Source organism: Zootermopsis nevadensis, unplaced genomic scaffold (genome assembly GCF_977971745.1).
Source record: "Zootermopsis nevadensis isolate Lab colony 2312 unplaced genomic scaffold, Znev_1.0 Znev_ptg000015l, whole genome shotgun sequence".
NCBI lineage: Eukaryota > Metazoa > Arthropoda > Insecta > Blattodea > Termopsidae > Zootermopsis > Zootermopsis nevadensis.
Genome location: NW_028259147.1, coordinates 282,978 through 295,891, shown reverse-complemented (window position 1 = coordinate 295,891; position 12,914 = coordinate 282,978). Strand labels below are relative to the sequence as shown.

The following is a 12,914-nucleotide window of genomic DNA, read 5'->3' as shown; positions in this document are numbered from 1 at the left end:
TCTTGGTCTCCTTCGATAACGTCCTCCATTCAGATCCGCGAATGGCGTGGACCCTAGTGATGACCTTGACCCAGTGGCGTGCTCTTAAGAAAGTCTTCCTAGTGTAGGCGGAATCCGTCGCTTTAATTGGCTAGAGGCATTTTGCAAGATGTCAGGACAAGTTATTACCCATACAAGGCTGTGTGTTTCGTCTTAACTTTGCCTGTCTCTGGTCGGGAGAGAAAGTCTTCATTTTACGCGGTGGTAAATACGGCTGTATCTTGGAACTGACTTGATGTTTCTTGAGGCACGGAGTACGCGCGTCTCTCTTCGCCCCTGCGTGGAATCTGTGTTCTGTTCAGCTGTCCGGTTTATAGACGTAATATTATTCGGATACAATCGTCATTTATATTTTTGTTCTTTCTAGGAACGCGTTTCAGACGTAGGCCTGTCTGTGGAGCCAGTGTCCGCCCCACACGGAGGTCCAATATCCTCAGTCCCTTCAGACAAATTTCGGGACAGTATCTCCTTCCGTATCCTTTCAAATTAAGTTGTCGCCCCTCCTTCTTCTCGTCTTCCAAGTGGACGTTTTCCGAATGCAACCCGAGGGTGACGTGTGGGCCCTTACGTGGCGATGCGATGTGTCGAAGAGCTCTTACTTCTCTCTCGTCAGGTGCGAAAGTTTACTGAGGCCAGGCGACGACGTCGTCAGTTCGCAAGACAGAACTTCAAAGCGAATCAGTGACGCTACAGGCCGATATTTTCTGAGAAGCTGACAGTTCCTCAGCTGGGTAAGAATTCGTCGACCAGGGCTCAGGTCGCGGTTGTTCTGTTCAGAATGACTGGTGTAAGGGACACGTAGGCCGGAGCTTGAAGCTGACCGTCATCTCCGTCTGATGCGGAAGTTTGTGCAGTCACGCCGCCTGCCTGCCTGCTAGGCGCTTGGGCAGACGCTGTGATTCTGTCCAGAGGGCAGTAGCGATGAGATCGAAGCAAAGAAAGTTTGTCCTTTGTGAGATAGGACTGAAGATTCTTTGGCTGTCCACCAGACGGGCCACACAGCAGCCCGAAGGGAAGAGACCACTTACGAGACAAAACTCTGATGGCAGGATATTATTAAAATGGAAATTAAATATATGGGATGTGGGCGTGTGGACTGGAGCTGGTCCCCGCGATCTCATGGTCTGGAGCAATGCCAGTCTTTGGGCAGGAAGTGTAGGGCGACGCGTATATCCTCCCATTACCACGCACGCTGTGCGGACTGACAGCGCAGCGGTCAGCGTCTTGAGCAAATGACGTCGGACGAGGGAACACTCGAGTAACCTCGCCCTTTAAAGACAAGAAGCAGACTATGAGACGGACATCATATATCAGGTAGTCGCCAGAGAATAGGCGTGTTCTTGGAAGCTGGTAATCGCTCAGATGATCAAGGAATTTCTTGCCTTGTATGGAACGGCGACTTCATTACCGTAGAAGACCATCTGCACGCGGCTGCTGCCATCTGCAGGCTGTGTCCTGAGGAGTCGTCATACCGTGATCATAACACCGCACTTCACCATTACAGAGATCAGCTGTTCAGTGATGTTTGAGAAAAATACTGGCTGTTTATTGTGAGAATCACACGTAACCCATAAATACAAGTTATCATAGTAGATGGTGACGTGTAGGAAACTTGGAAAATACCCGGTCGTAAGAAAGAACGCGCTGCCCGCTCTGAAGCGTCCGGAACTTCTGTTCGGCTCCTGCTGAGACGATTAGGCGGATGAGTGGCATCGCGACTGTCGTGTTCTTTTCGCTAGGCTTCGTTGATTATCAATTGTAATTCTGACAGCACACAAGGGGCGGTCTCCTTGCTTGGTGATTGGCGGGGGGCTAGTAACCTCTCGCCTTCGATTTTCGACGGAAAATGTGTACGAGGCTTAGATTGTCTGCAGTTGAGTTACAATAGAAGCTGCAGAATTAGCAGCTTGAGTAGAGAAGATAATTGTGCTTTTCTGACGTAGTTCTGTGTGCCCCAGGGCCGAACGCGAACTGCGTCACTTGCATCGCAGTTGGAGTGATCCCGCGAGCAACTGCTAGTTCGTCAGCTGGCCAATAAATTAACTATCTTCTTGTATGGAACTGGACGGTTCACAATCGAAGAACCTCACCACCACCCCCACCACCCCACCCCCCGCAACAGACCGTACCATGAGGAGGATGAATCCGGACCACACACTCACATCTTATTTGTTTTTGATGCGTTTTAATATTATCCTTCCAAGTGGTCTGCCCCTTCAGGCTTTACGACCAGAACCCTGCATGCAGTTCTCGTCGTGCCCATTCCTGCTAGACGCCCCGCCCATCACATTGCTTTTATGACCTTAATAGCATTTGGGATGGGGTTCAAATATGGTGCTAATTATTAAGTAATTTTCTCCATCCTCATGTCACCTCCCCTTCCTTAAATCCAAAGCATTTCCTTCATCGCCCTGTCCCCAAACACCCTCGATCCATTTTCCTGTCTTAAAGTGAAAAAAATTCCAGAAGAACTTCCTAATTTTAATGGAAGAAACAACTTGTCCGCTTTTTTGTGACTCATGGAGTATCTTCTCGTCGCGAACAGATGCGGTTTTTCGTTCTGTACTGTTACGCCTAGGTGGCTGCAACACAACACACGTGATAGTCCTATAGTTTGGCAGATCTCCGCCAGTCTAACGTTTTCTCGTCAGATGGCAGCTGTGATGTCGACGGGTTCCACGTCCCGCGGAAGGACCATGAAGAACTTGAATTAGTTATTAATGCTCGGGGCTGAGACCCAGATTTCTGGTAGGATTTATAAAAAATAACTTCCTCAAACTTCTTACAGAGCGGTGCAGACTTCGCAGTTCCGCTGGGAGTTCTTTCGGGTTTGTGTAACTTCGTTCTTTAGCCTTCATCCGTAAACAAATCGCATGATTTTGGTGATTTTCATTCTTAACGACAAAATTGTTTAGTTCATGTAACCAAAATCCGATGGAATGTTAACATTCCGCCACTTGTCGGTGGGTTGTGACGTCATGTGCTGTTGTAGGTGGTCACGACGCGGTTGTTATTAAACACGATGACCTTAAAGAAACGGTTAATCGGTTTGTTATCCGTGAAGCATAAGATGTTGGCTGAGCGACTGCTAGCTTCTCAGGAAGGACTCGGTTCAGGACGCAGTTTACTCCGAGCTGGGTAAATAAACAAGTTGCCGCTGATTGATGTTAAGTCTTGCGAAAGTCGGTCAGCTCTGTCCCGTGACTTCCGTTCCAGTCCTTACTGAAGTGCCGTGTGTCGGGAGGGAGGGACGGAGTTCGATCCCCGGTCGCCCTCTGCAGAGCTCTGGCGCTCAGCCTGAGGCAGCACTAACCTTGTGGAACGTCGGGCATCCCCTGAGGTACCGGGCGTGGTGCAGGCCCCGAACGTACAGGTTTCCAATGTCGTCGGTGGGACGTGACGACGTTAACAAGTGGCGAACTGAGGAGAACCACGTAGGACGGGGTCTCGGCTGATCTAGGGGACCGACTTACAGTTCGCAGGGAATCTTAAGTTCGGGTGCATTTTTCTACAAGTCACACGTGACCTTTTTTAACCCCAACGGAAATGTGGATCTTGATCACTAATTGACTGTTCGTACGTTAGTAAAGTCAGTAGAATTGCTGGAGGTCAGTGTGAACGGGTTCCGCTGTTCTGACGCTTGGTAGTAGTTTAGTGCATCAAGCGATCATTGTGTTGCTCCACGGCTGTAAACAACAGGACGCTTGTTAGTGGGCGCAAGGCCGTCGTAATGAATAAGCACTTGTATTACTTCAGTTGCCTCCAGGCGCAGGACAAGTGCTCTCTAGTTTCGTAATGCACGCCCCAGGGCTGAGGAAAAGCGGACAGCTTTAATTTCGATAAACGGAGCCACTGGCCTCCGGGTCGCCCTCACATAACATTGTCCTTCCGCCATGCTTCGCCGCTGGACACCTTGGCTTGCAGTTGCCCCGGTAAATGAGGCCCTGGTTTGCACCCGTTTACCTACGCACGTGTTTATTCGCTTACTCATGTAAGCAACGTCACGTGATTTGCCTTCCTGTTTAATGTGTGTAGTCTTCGGTGCATTGCAAAATCGACCTTCATGCGCCCATTAATCATCTATTATTACGCAGCGAGCGCTTCGACATTCATAATGTCATCTTCAGACGTGTAGGCTGCGTTCACGTACAGAGACAGACCGGTTCGTGTCCTTGCCTCCTTTTCTGTGCTCTGCTGGAAACAGATCGCTCGGAAAATTATTTGCAGGCCAATTACAGCTGCGGAAATTCTGAAGGCGGTGTGTTGACGGAATCATTTCGGTCACGGCCACTGTCATCGTGAAGACCAGAAGCACGCTTTGAATACGACATTGTCTTGGACGAGTTGCAGGAAACCTGAAACGTCTCCTCCGCGGAATACATGTTGTCTCTGCTGAGACTCGACAGACAACAGACCACCTCTTGTACACAATAATGTTTCGATTTTTGTAAAAAATAAAGATAACATTCCAGTTGAAACGTTTGCAATCTTACTTTGTTCGCGCGATCAGAAGAACGGACCCAAACTTCCGCTGACAATCCAAAGAGATTGGCGTGTAATGTCCGAACCTTCGTGCGTCCGTCGCACTTCACCTGTTTTCAGGTGTTCAGGACTGCAGCGAAGTAAGTGACCTTGGGTCTGAACAGCCGTGATCGGACACCTGACTGAGCAACGCGTCACACCACGTGGTGTTGACTTACCGTCCGTCTCCGCCTGCCTATCTGAGGTATCAGACACTGCAGAAGGTGTTTCGGGCGGCAGTCAACAAGTGCCACGTGTTGTTTTCCAACTTTCAGACATGGAGTGGGCAGTGACTCATAGCGTCTTGAATCAAACGAGTCTTTTGTTTAGTGCGATTTGAGGTTTTCACGACGGTTCGACCGAAGACCTTTGTCGCAGCCGCGAGAATATGAAATCTTCTCAACCTGTCTTAAGCACGCTCTCACTTTGTGCTGTCAATATCATATCGTTTTCTGATTTTTACTTTTCTATTTGACGTGTTCACTCAGAGATGTGCCGCCATCTGTACTTCGCAGCAGCATCAGGATACAGTGTGACGTTTGCAGGTTGTTACAGAATCAGTAACAGGCGGTGTTCCGAGGCGCGTGTTCTCGTTTGTGTGGTTTGGCATTCTTCGCGCTCAAAATACGACTTAGCTGCGTGTTACGACATGCCGCCCCGCCGCCCCCGCCTCCGCTGCTCTTAAAATTAAGCAAACAGAGACGTACTTGAAGTCTGCAAAGCCCAGGGCATGTTTCCTTCCGAGATCTCCCATTTCAAGGTCAAATGCACGCAGTTTCCTGGGCCCTGGGGAGAAGCGATGTCTTTTGTGGTACCAAAAATGTTCATTAGCGTGATCTCGACTCCGCCCCTCTGGACCCTAGATGAATGCAATCCACGCCCTCACACCACATTTCGACGACCTTCAACTTAATATTATCCTAGGTCTCCAAAATTAGATTTTACGATTGAATTTATCAGCTTCTCGTCTGTTGTAATTTTATCCCGTGACTCTGCGGCTGCAGACGGCCTTCAGGGTTCTGGGGGGCTGAAGCGAAATGTCGAATAAGCATTCTCGGACAGCCGACAAGCGGTGGTTCTAAAGCTTCAAATTTGGTCGTGTGCGGATAACCGCTCCTCGAGCTGGCTCAGGTACAGTCCACTGGCAGACTCTTGCGAGCAGGGTAATAAACTTTAGGGGCTCCGCCGAACCAGTTCAGCTTTGTAATGTTGACGCCATGTGTTCTCTTTGCGGTACGGACTGACTTCTTAACATTTTCCCAGATGAGCTTTGACTTCAAAAGGTTAATAAACAATCGTTCTCCTTTCGTATTCCCTCTGACTGCGAGTCTGTGTAGCAGTAATCGGTTCTTCGTCACAGGAGCAAAGAGATTATGGCGCTCAGCGCTTGTTTATTTCGTTCTGGAAGTCTCGAATGACAAGCGACTAACGCCATGGAGCAGAGTTATTCCTTGGACAAGGAATTCCGCCCCGGCTCGTATGGAATCCGAAGTTTCATTACCGGGTTCAAAACACGCTGAACCCTGTCCGGTGCCAGCTGAATCCATTCACCACCCTCACACTCCGACATCCCCGCCGAGTGAGTGGAATCTTCCCGTCGGCATTTCCAGTTAAAAAAGCCTTTCACGCATTTCCCATCTCAGGACTCGCACCCTTGTACGTCAAACAGGAACGACGAGTGTCCGGTGTGGTGGTAACTTCGAGCGCCATTAGCGTATTTTGTGTCACAGGCGTTGGCAGTCGTGGCAGCTGTTTTTAGGGATCCCCTCGTACCCCTGCTTCTGCTCCAGTCCCACCCGGACTCGCCGTAGCCGTGGCTCGTTCAGTCAGTGCTCAGCTGTGCACGTCATGAGTGGCGCTCGAGTTGCCACGTGAGGCTGCGTGTTTAGTTAGTTGACGGCTGGCCAAGATGCACAAGCAGTTCAGGAGAAGTGTCACCGTACCGGATGACTCGTTCAGGAGTCCGTTTGCGGTAAGTTCCAGCAGTTCATCGCATTTGTGACGGTAATGAACCACTCGTGAAGACGTAGATTGGGGGGGCTGTGATGGACATAGGATTAAATAAAGAGTGCATTGAGCGACTATCAGCTTTGAAAGGGCGATGCTCCACGCGCAGGTTTTAGCTCTCAACACGAGAACCAAGTTTTCTCACTCGTGGTGACTCACGGGCCTTTCAGATCTTTCGGCTCTGCGCGAGTATCCTTGAACTGTGGATGAAGTCCACGTCGTTTTGTTTGAGTTGATAAGGTTGTGTGCCGAGTAACTTGGTTCATTAATTCCGTTACCAACAGCTGGCGCAGGATGAGCAGATATCTCCGTGCACGCGTTCCTTCTCACACTCGTCTGGCTTAATAATTAGACTTCAGTGCAGCCAACACCCGTCTTCAGTTTTCCCGAACTTCGCGGCCAGCGGGTATTTTCCGGTGTCTGTCTTTACAGCCTGCTTTATCTTTCCAACAGCTCCGGCTGATACGTTCTGGACCTGAGACTGTTACGTTAGCATTTTCTCACATCCCTTAACGAGAGACTGCGGTTTTAAAATGCGCAAAACTGAAATTTCACTTGTTTTGAGTCGGTGTAAAACTTTGCGAAGAATATTCCGAGTGCAGGATGCTGAGAAGAATATTTGGACCAAAGAACGTGGAAATAGCGGGAGGGGGGTTTAATAATAATCTGTACTTTTTATGAAGATATCACCAGTGTGAAGGAATAGGGAGGAAGAAATGGACGGGACACGTAGCATGCATGGGAGAGATGATAAACCCGCGTATCATCTCGATTTTAAAAGTAGGTGTGTCGAGCAGACCACTCGGAAGAGCTACGAGTCGAGGACTGGGTTCATCATACTCGGAAAAGGCTTCGGTGCTGATTGCAATAAACCGCCGGGTTCCATAAAAGGCGACTTGTTTATTGAGCAGCTGAGATGCCTCAAGCCGTGGATGTGGGAGAGGTCACTGAGCCGCTGTGTCACGGATCAGTGGCCGGGAGGTTCAGGCTCTGCAAATCAGCGATAACGGAAATCTGCTATTCGTTGTGTTTTCTATGTAACGCGACTGCCAGATTTTGTTTTCCTCCTGTCAGTGGTGATCGCGAGGGCCCGTACTTTTGTGGTCTGCCCAAACCTCATTCCTGGTTTGACAGAAAAGATGAGTTTATCTCCGTGTTCACAAGAGCCCGCCACTGAATTCTTTCCTGAGTCAGATTAATTGTCAACACCTTCCCACCCTCTTTCTTAAAGACTCTTTTTAATATTATCCTCCCATCTAAATTTACGCCTGGATTGTCACGTGATGTCTTCCCCGCAGGACCGTCGCAATTCCTGCACGTAACTGTTTTCGAGGATCTCGTGGTTGTCAGCGAACGAACAGGACTTCTGGTATACGCGGTGCAACGCACTTCCGTCACACGCGGGGGATCGAATTTGGACCTGTCGCCTGAGATTTGCCCGCCCACAATCTTTCTGTCAAATGAGACAACGGACGGCCCGATGCCGAATAAGGGTCGGAACAACGGGGCGTTGTCAGCTGTGCCCAGCGGACTCGAGGCATTTGCATGCAAACGGCACGGCAGCCCCCCCGACCCCCGACCCCCGACCCCCCGTGTCTAAACGATCTGCAGTTTATTGTCATTAATTCTGAGTTGCACCTCGCGGTCCGCGGACCAGATACGGCCCCCGATCGTCTCGTTTGTTGTGGGGGTTTTTAACCAGCGGAGCGATGTGAAATGTGGCGGTGGGATGGACGTTCAGAACTCACGGGGCGAAGGCCCCTCCCTAAGGCTTGTGTAAGGAAACAAGGAAAATTGTTAGCTTGGCGCCAAGCCGTGTAGGTGGAGTTTTCTCGTCTCTGTGTTGGGATTGGAGTGAAATTAAATCACATTAATGTGGTTTACGTTGTGTTTCTTGGGCGCTTGAGGTGTATTTTAGTCCAAGGGATGCCGAAGGGCCTCGCCTCGCCCAAAGGACGGCAAGAGGAAAACACCACTTGCAAGACCTAGGCGTAGATGGGATGACACAATTAAGATGAAGTCTGGTGGCTGAATCGTAGGGTTCTATAAAACGTGGGCAATTTATTGGCTAGCTGAGCGACTGTTAGATTCTCAGGACGGTGTCTGTTTAAATGCTGCGGGGCATGACGGTCGAATTTGCGTCATTAGAGCACGGGAGCAGAGGGGGGAGGGGGAGGCGCACTGGCCTTTGACGCAGCCTCGACGTCTGACAGGTTTTGTTGACTTGACTTTGTCGAGGTCCGAACTTAAATTATAAGCTGACGATAGAAACCCCGAACAACAACAAGGAACGTTTCCCGAGCCGAATATGGGGCCCACGTGTCTGTCCCACAAATGTCAGAGTTACGAACAGATGTTTGTTTCAACAGCTGGGCCGTTGTATGGAAGCTCCATTTGCAGAATGGAGTCCCCGCTGTTGGCGAGAACTGTACTGGCCACTAAAGAGTTGTGCTGTCTTTTGCGCACGACAGTTGTTCATTGAGAAAAAGTTCTCAGCTGGTCGAGATAATCCCTGCGCTTTCGGAGCCCGAAATGTCGTTAACGTGGCCAGAAACGCCCGCCACTGGGCACTGTACTGAGTCATTTGAATCTGTTTCACAACTTCACATTCCACGTCTTTAAGATTGAGTTTAATGTTATCCTGCCACTAGCCATGGTACAGTTCCACCTTAACTTGTCACAAGGCGTTTTTGATTGGCGCTTCTATAGAAATGTGTCTTAAGTAGTTTACTTTCGGAGTAGTTTACTTTAAGTGTTTAGTGTAACTTTGCCAGTTTCTAATGGCGTTAAAAGTACAAGTTCGTCGTGTCCTAAGAATAAAATGCCGCATGGAATGTTGGGTAATGGTTTCAGTTTTGTTTGCACGCAGTCGCTAGTCAGTTGTTTACGACATACCAAAGTTTTAAGATTATGCAAGATTGTTTAATCTTTCTCGGAAAAGAAAAGCGAGGAAAGTTTAAAAAGGCCGGTGGGTACAGTTACGAGAAATATTTCGCAACCTCGCGAACAGGGAAAAGTCACTTCACTTGGGAGTAACATTTATGAGGGCGGTCGAATCCTGTTCTCGTGTCGTAACGCGCTGAATACGAATGCCTTATCCAGTTGCCTATTTGTCAGAAACGAAAACCTGCCAACAGATCAGTAATTATCGCAAATTAGCGACGTCTCTGAACCATGCGTTGACCCCGCGGCCACTGTCTTCTCCTCCCTATTCTCTCCTCTCATTTTACCTCACCCATCTTCATCACTTCTATCTCCTACTGTCCTTCCGCGTACGCTCGGCCCGCCAAGTATTTTCCAGTTTTTCCTCTTCAAATTTCGCGCATTTTTGTGTGTCCTCGTTGCGTTCTGATGGCTGTGACCGTTGACCTCGGCTCTTGCGAGCTTGCGTTGTGGCAGCTGCTTCATTTCGTCAGCAAAACACGGAGAATGCGCTCAGAGTCATCGAACTACACAACGTAACAACAATTTCAGGTTGTACGTAATTCCTGAGGTTCGCATGTTTTGACGCTGTGGCGCTCGTGCGGACCCTGTTGATTGTCCTCTGTTTTAATGCGTTTAAACTCTGTGCACCCAAGAGAGAGCGAGAGAGATAGGATGAATACGGAGAAGCTTAGAAATTTGCGCTCTTCGCCATATAAAATCAAGGAGAGTTGGATGGGCGTGGAATGTAGCACGTATCGGGACTGTGATATTCAATCGCCAATATTGTAGTCGGAAGAAGTAAAGAGACGCCGAAATGGATTTTAAATAGGATTTGAGAGGGCGGACAGGATAGAGTCCAGGGTGGATTTCTGAATGAAGCTCCGAGATCCATAAGAGACGGGAAGTTCAGTTAACTGCAATACAAGTTTTGTAAGAAAGACTGCGCTGCTTGGTTGGTTTGTTAGTTTATCTCGAAAACCGTAATAAGACAGCCAAAATGTCTTCCTGTTCTCCTCTCTACCCCAGCATTAAAATCTCCCTCTAAACTAGAAGTCTATATTTGTTTCGTCTTATTTTCTTTTGTAAGAGACTGCATTCTACGGTTGCACTTTGACCCCTTCAACATGGCTGCTCCTTGGCCCGAGTGACCTGCTGTGTGCTGGTCTAAATTCCAGCCAGCTTAGTCCGGTCCACATCCTATTTAAGATGTATTTTTAATATCGTCCTCTGGTCAACGCGTAGGCAGCTCGTCGCTGGCATCCTCGTCTCCCGGGGTGTTGCATCTGACACGATCGGCGACCGTGTCCTATGCAGGAAGTGTTCAAGTCCCGAGACGAGGTGGGCGGGCGGGACGGACTGGATGCCCCGAGGTTTGTCTCTGAACATCTTATTGGTTCAAATTGTGTACGTATTTGCATTGGGTGTGTTAACCGAACCTAAGAATTTGTGAGGATCAGGCGCCAACACGTTTTCTACTTTGCCGTACGCACGAGGAATGTGTGCTCTGTTGGTTAGGAGCATCACAGAACGTCTTCCAGTAAGAATCAAACGAACCCAATTATTTCCCGTGGCTAGTGACGTCCCGGGAACGCATTCCAGCCATCTTGTCTTTCGTCTGTCAGCCAAGTTTCATTAAACCAATTCAGTGCCGCGGAGATAATTGAATGACGCGTTCATCCAGTCTTCGTTGCATCGCAGTGGACGGGCAGTGCCTGGCACTGGAGGGGGGGGAGGGCCCTCGCTTTTGTTTGTTAGTTTGTAACGGAAGGGATGTCTCCGCGGCTCGTGGTGGTGGTAGACGGTTCTCGCTGGACCGTCACTTTGCTAATTGCCGCGGATGTGAGTAAACATCAACATAAGATGGCCTCTGAGGAGTTAGTCCACCAGACAGACTCAAATGGATTTCCACGACTCTATGTAATCTCGAAGGATTGATTGACTGATCGGTTCTATTGGATTTCACTGAAACTAATCATCGAGGATTATTTGTTGAGACTTAAAATATGCCCCTCGTTAAATTTTAAATATTAGTCAGCGTATTAAGGCTACTAATAAATTAAGGTTATGCAGCATGGGCTCTTCTATGGGACCCTGAGGTTCATAAGGGCTCGCCGCCACACCCTGTCACAAACCAGTTGAACCAAGTTCACATCACATTTCTGTATCACATTTTAATATTATTACGTCTAGGTCTTCGCTACAGATTTGCGTATAACGCCGTTCTTGCTGCATGTGCTGGACGTCTGAAGGTCCTTGTACCTGATCACCCCCCCCCCCCCCCCCCGGAGCATACAAGTTGATAGAATCTGTTGATGGACAAACGAAGTTCTTTGTGTGAAGACGGGAATTCTGGGGCGAATTCCTGAAGTCCAGTTCTGTTTTATCGGGACAGCATATTATTGAGTCTGTCATAAACTTTGATTGACGGAATATTTAATGATCACTTATTGATCTCAGCCTTATCGCGTGTTATGATTGAAACGTGACAGATCTGTCAGTAGAGGAAGCGCGTTGTTCATACCCGATTTGCCATTTGGAAGATAGGTTTAAGCACAGCAGCTGACTGAAGTGGCGATTGCGTCTTTGGCGCTTCAGACAATTAGCGAACTAATCGGCGGGCTTGTCTGGATTCCCCTTCATTCTTCACAGAGGTCAGATCTCATCCGGATAATATTTAATAATTTCGTTCTAGCCACAAAAAGACATACGTCACTGTCACAAAAACACTTTATCTAGACGGAGAAGCAGGTGGTGCATATAGTTACCATTGCTTACAGAGGATTAATCCTAAATACGTATCTTCACAGGGGTTCGATCAGTATCTGAAAACGTGAATGGAAGAGACCTCTTGGCACACCTGGTGGTAGATGGAATGATAACATTAATATTAATCTGTCGTAATAGGGTGTGAACTGGATTCGTGTTCCTTAGCACGTGGCCCAGTGGCGAGTTCTTGTGGCCACGGTGATAAACCTTCCGGTTCCATGAGAGCAGAATAATGGTCGACGTGTTGAGTTCTTCTCGGATTGTCAAGGACCGTGCTCCATGCAGTTTGTTAGTTAAATCTTTGTGCTCCGTACAGAGCAGTGTCTTGCGGTGCGTGAGTCACTCAGGATGGGCGCGCATTGGCGTAACGGTGTCGGCTGACTGACATTGACCTCCGTTGACTGAAGAACCGAAGAGCTCTGGTCACTGGATTAAGACCAACCGGCCAGAGTTCCATCGACCTTCTGGACGGAGCTTGAGTACAAGGATGCTGACCCGAACAGAGAGAACTTTCGAAACGGGGAGCGCCATGACCAAGTCACGGAGGATGAGGAATGCATGACATTTTTGGTCGGAAGATCTGAAGGAAACAGGGCATTTGGTAGACCTAGGAGTGGATGACAGCGAAACAGTAAGATAAGTCTTGAGGAAACAGG

General features: G+C 48.7%; 1 protein-coding gene across 4 annotated transcripts in view; it reads left to right on the top strand.

Annotated features, from left to right (window-relative positions):
* Sarm (sterile alpha and armadillo motif) overlaps nucleotides 1–12,914 on the top strand; it is a 56,717-nt gene that overhangs the window by 7,810 nt on the left and 35,993 nt on the right. Inside the window, exon 1 of one of the 4 annotated variants that reach the window (XM_022086082.2) lies at nucleotides 6,369–6,532. The exons of the other annotated variants lie outside the window; for them this stretch is intronic. Within the exon in view, the coding sequence (XP_021941774.1) occupies nucleotides 6,470–6,532 (63 nt within the window). The 5' untranslated portion in view covers nucleotides 6,369–6,469. Of the gene's footprint in view, nucleotides 1–6,368; nucleotides 6,533–12,914 lie in introns of those variants that run through there. 4 annotated transcript variants of the gene reach the window in all.